The sequence below is a fragment of the Rana temporaria genome, chromosome 11 (assembly GCF_905171775.1).
Source record: "Rana temporaria chromosome 11, aRanTem1.1, whole genome shotgun sequence".
Lineage (NCBI taxonomy): Eukaryota > Metazoa > Chordata > Amphibia > Anura > Ranidae > Rana > Rana temporaria.
This window is the reverse complement of record NC_053499.1, coordinates 151,414,361-151,419,360: the sequence shown is the minus strand read 5'-3', so window position 1 is coordinate 151,419,360 and position 5,000 is coordinate 151,414,361. Positions and strand designations below refer to the sequence as shown.

Below are 5,000 nucleotides of genomic sequence, written 5' to 3'. Positions count from 1 at the left end.
CGCCGGCGCCAAGGAAGGGGGGCAACTCTTCCTACCGCCGGCGCCAAGGAAGGGGGGCAACTCTTCCTACCGCCGGCGCCAAGGAAGGGGGGCAACTCTTCCTACCACCGGCGCCAAGGAAGGGGGGCAACTCTTCCTACCACCGGCGCCAAGAAAAGGGGGCAACTCTTCCTCCCACCGATACAAGACACACTTCCTCCCACAGGCACCAACAATGATGCACTCTTCCTACCGCCGGCGCCAAGGAAGGGGGGGCAACTCTTCCTACTGCCGGCGCCAAGGAAGGGGGGCAACTCTTCCTACCGCCGGCGCCAAGGAAGGGGGGCAACTCTTCCTACCGCCGGCGCCAAGGAAGGGGGCAACTCTTCCTACCGCCGGCGCCAAGGAAGGGGGGCAACTCTTCCTACCGCCGGCGCCAAGGAAGGGGGGCAACTCTTCCTACCGCCGGCGCCAAGGAAGGGGGGCAACTCTTCCCTACCACCGGCGCCAAGGAAGGGGGGCAACTCTTCCTACCACCGGCGCCAAGGAAGGGGGGCAACTCTTCCCTACCACCGGCGCCAAGGAAGGGGGGCAACTCTTCCTACCACCGGCGCCAAGGAAGACCAGATATAGTGCATGCAGGCTCCTGGGTTTAGTAACATTTTAAAGCGGTGTTCCATGCGCAATTTTTTTTTTTAACTCAGCAGCTACAAACACTGTAGCTGCTGTCTTTTAATAAGGACACTTACCTGTCCAGGGAGCCCGTGACGTCGCCCCCCCCCCCCCCCCGTGTCCGATCTGTCCAGCGGATCAGGTGCCGGTTGCGGGCGCCATCCTAAGGGAAACAGGCAGTGGAGCTTTGTGGCTTCACTGCCCGTTTCCTACTGCGCATTCGCGAGTCGCGCTGTGCTTTGTGAATGGGACAAGGAAGTGGCAGATTAGGAAGACTGCCTAGTAACAGGCTTTTCTGGCAAGTAAAACATTTTTTGTTTTCAAATGTTTTTTTTTTTTACATATTTAAAGGAGAATGGGGTCGATTCAGGTAGCAATTACGCCTGCGTATCCATAGATACGCAGCGTAATTGCTAATTTGCGCCGGCGTATCGAGTTTTCTGTATTCAGAAAGCTCGATACGCCGACTGCAGCCTAAGATATGACTGGCATAAGGCTCTTATGCCGTTGTATCGTAGGCTGCATTCTTACGATGGCCGCTAGGTGGCGTTCCCGTAGTGGTCAGCGTAGAGTATGCAAATTGCATACTCACGCCGATTCACAACCGTACGCGCGCCCAGCGTTCACATTTTACGTCGTTTGCGTTCGTCGGTTTCTGCGTAAGGCTGCTCATGCTATTAGCAGGAGCAGCCAATGCCAAGTATACCCGTCGTTCCCGCGTCGCGATTTTTGAAAATGACGTCGTTTGCGTAAGTGAATCGTGAATGGCGCTGACGCCATTTACGTGCACGTTGAAGCAAATGACGTCCTTGCGACGTCATTTACCGCAATGCACGTCGGGAAAGTTTCCCGACGGAGCATGCGCACTACGTTCGGCGCGGGAACGCGCCTAATTTAAATGATCCACGCCCCCTACGGGATCATTTAAATTACGCGCGCTTACGCTGGCCAGTTTTACGGAGCGCACGCGCAAATTACAATGAATGAAGCGTAGCGCACGTAATTTACGGAGGCGTAGCGTAAAAACGGTACGCTGCTCCTCCGTAGTAGTGCGCGCCCCTACCTGAATCTACCCCAATGTTAATGTATTTATTTTTTTGGGTGGACCTCCGTTTTAAGTGTACAGAACAGAGATTTGTGTGCCGTTAGGAGAATCTCATTGATTGCAGTAGAATGGGCCCGCCGGATACACTGCAGTATATACACAGTAGCTGCACCATCCTCCTACATGACTGGCAGATCCTTTCACACTAAATCTGCCTTGTGCTGCTCAGAAATGTGAGAAGACCATCTGTCTGCATGAAAAATAAGCCACTTTTAAACGTTTCCCATTATACTTAATGGACAAATCCTCCACACAGGCAATCCCCAAATCTTCTCCATAAAGCACGTGTAATGGAAGGGCAATGGATTACAAGGCAAGGGCAAATAGCCCTTTAACCTCAATTTCCTAAAATAAGATTATAAAAGCATGTTAAGCCATTTCTAAGAGCAGCCGTACTGAAATAAACAAAAATTATTATTCACGATTGATATGGCGCCAACAGTTTACGCAGCGCTTTACAATGTAGAGGGGGACAGCACAAGAAGGCACAGAAGGGCGCGGCTCATAGAGCTGACATTCTAAATGGAGGGGGTGGTGATACAAAAGGTAATAGCTGCAGAGAATGATTTGATAGGGGTGGCTCGGGGACAGTTAGGTGGGTGTGGGATAGACTTCCCTGAATAAATGAGTTTTCAGGGATCTCCTAAAGGTGGACAGGGTAGGGGGCTGATCGGACATACCGGGGCAGGGAGTTCCAGAGGATGGGAGAGGCTCTGGAGAAGTCCTGAAGGCGAGCATGGGAGGAGGTAACAAGGGAGCTAGAGAGCAGGAGGTCCCGGGAGGCAGAAAGTGGGTTGGTGGAACTTACTTGGGCTGCGTAACATTACTCTGTCCGGGTGAAGAAGGAGATCCCGAACAACTCAGGTTGGAATTTGTGGCTTGAAAAGAGAAGAATAATTTCAGATGACAGCAATTGTATATTTATAAACACCTCACCATCTCTGCTCTGCCCTCCTGAAGACTCTGCTCTGCCCTCCTGAAGACGCTGCTCTGCCCCCCTGAAGACGCTGCTCTGCCCCCCTGAAGACTCTGCTCTGCCCTCCTGAAGACTCTGCTCTGCCCTCCTGAAGACTCTGCTCTGCCCTCCTGAAGACTCTGCTCTGCCCTCCTGAAGACGCTGCTCTGCCCCCCTGAAGACGCTGCTCTGCCCCCCTGAAGACGCTGCTCTGCCCCCCTGAAGACTCTGCTCTGCCCCCCTGAAGACTCTGCTCTGCCCTCCTGAAGACTCTGCTCTGCCCTCCTGAAGACTCTGCTCTGCCCTCCTGAAGACGCTGCTCTGCCCTCCTGAAGACGCTGCTCTGCCCTCCTGAAGACGCTGCTCTGCCCCCCTGAAGACTCTGCTCTGCCCCCCTGAAGACTCTGCTCTCCTGAAGACTCTGCTCTGCCCTCCTGAAGACTCTGCTCTGCGCAACTCTCCTCTCCTGAAAGACTCTGCACTGCTGGAGGACTCTGATTCTTCCTCCAACTCTGCCACCCCCTTCCCAAAATACTCTGGGCTGCCGAGTGACTCGGCTTCTTCCTCCAACACCCCTCTCTCCTAAAATACTCTGCACTGCTGGAGAACTCTACTCCATTCTCCACCTAACCCAACTTTACTGAAATACTTTGCTTTACTGGGGGACACCGCTCCTTCCTCTATCATACTCTTCTCTCCTGAAATACTCTGCATTTAGGCCCCTTTCACACTGGGGCGGGGGCAACGTCGGCGGTAAAGCACCGCTATTTTTAGCGGCACTTTACCATCAATTTTGCAGTGCTATTCGCCGCTAATGGGGCGGTTTTACCCAGTGCCGATCCTGACCTCCCTGGGGCCCCAAGCAAAATGTCACATGTCACATTCCAGTTGAGAAGCGCGGGAGGGGGTGTTCTGCTGTCGGAAGTGACATCTTACATTAAAGTGAGAAGCGGGGGGTGCTGCTGGCTTCTTACCTCTTCTCCCATGCATCCAGCGAGTTGAGAAGGGGGGGCCGAAAATGACTTCTCACCAGGCGGGGCCTCTAGTAATTTGGGGGGCCCTTTCCGCAGCTTTGCGGGGCCCTAAGCGGCTTGCATAGTGAGCCGATAGGGCAGATCAGCCCTGGTTTTACCCCCCGCTAGTGGCCGAGAAAAGGTTAAAAACCACCACAGAGGCGCTTTGCCGGCGGTATAGCCGCGGTGCCCCATTGATTTCAATGGGCAGGAGCGGTGGAGGAGCCGTATACACACACCGCTCCAAAGATGCTGCTAGCAGGACTTTTTTTTTTACCATCCTGCTAGCGCACCGCTCCAGTGTGAAAGCCTTCAGGGCTTTCACACTGGAGAGACAGCAGCAGCTGTTTCAGGTCGCTTTGCAGGCACTATTTTTAGCATTATAGCGCCTGCAAAGCAACTCAGTGCGAAAGGGGTCTAAGTGACTCCACTTCTTCCTCTAATGCAGTGGTCTCCAAACTGCGGCCCGAGGGCCAGACGCGGCCCTCTGCTTGCCCTTTTCCGGCCCTTTGGGCACTATTCCTCCCACTGATACAAGACACTATTCTGCCACCAACAATGGGGCATCATTTCTCCCACCGACACCAAAAATGGGGTACGATTCCTCCCTATAATACCAAGGACTGGGCACTGTTCCTCCCCCTAATACCAAATGTGGCAATGCTTACTCCCACTGATGCCAGGAATATTTACACCCCCGCTGGCTATAGTCCGGCCCTCCTAGAGTCTGAAGGACAATAAACCGGCCCTTTGTTTAGAATGTTTTGGAGACCCCTGCTCTAATGGTCCACCTCTGAAACACTCTGCATTGCTGAAGGCCTCTTCTCTTTCCTCCAACTCTCCTCTCCTGAAGGACTCTGTACTGCTGAAGACAGGGGCTGTATTGCATATACGGTGTTGCAGTCCACCACTTACACACTGTATCAAAATTGCTTCAGATCATCCATGCAGGGCCGATCCGCCCTATAGGCTCACTATGCAAGCCGCTTAGGGCCCCATGGAGGTCAGGATCGACACTGCATACATGCATGGGTTCCCTTTCTGAAATGGCAAACTTACATTTCTTTCTAATATGCTGTGATTGTTCCAGTGATGCCGCTGACACGATATCGGCTACTGCAGTGTGGAGTGCAGAGAGAAGAAACTGTTTGATTTTGGTGTTCTAAAAAAAGGAAGGAAAAAAAAAAAAGCATGTTCATCAGCGGCAACAGCATTGTAAGAGAAAAAAACACTACAGTATATTACTTAACCACTTGCTTTTTCTGGCACTTTTTGT

General features: G+C 52.8%; 1 protein-coding gene across 2 annotated transcripts in view; it reads right to left on the bottom strand.

Moving 5' to 3' along the window:
- The window catches only part of ANKRD27 (ankyrin repeat domain 27), an 83,754-nt gene that overhangs the window by 3,062 nt on the left and 75,692 nt on the right, over positions 1-5,000 (bottom strand). For both annotated transcript variants that reach the window (XM_040329461.1, XM_040329462.1), the window contains exons 26-27: positions 4,784-4,886; positions 2,565-2,634 (exon numbers count right to left, since the gene is read on the bottom strand). In XM_040329461.1, the coding sequence (XP_040185395.1) occupies positions 2,565-2,634; positions 4,784-4,886 (173 nt within the window). The remainder of the gene's footprint in view (positions 1-2,564; positions 2,635-4,783; positions 4,887-5,000) is intronic.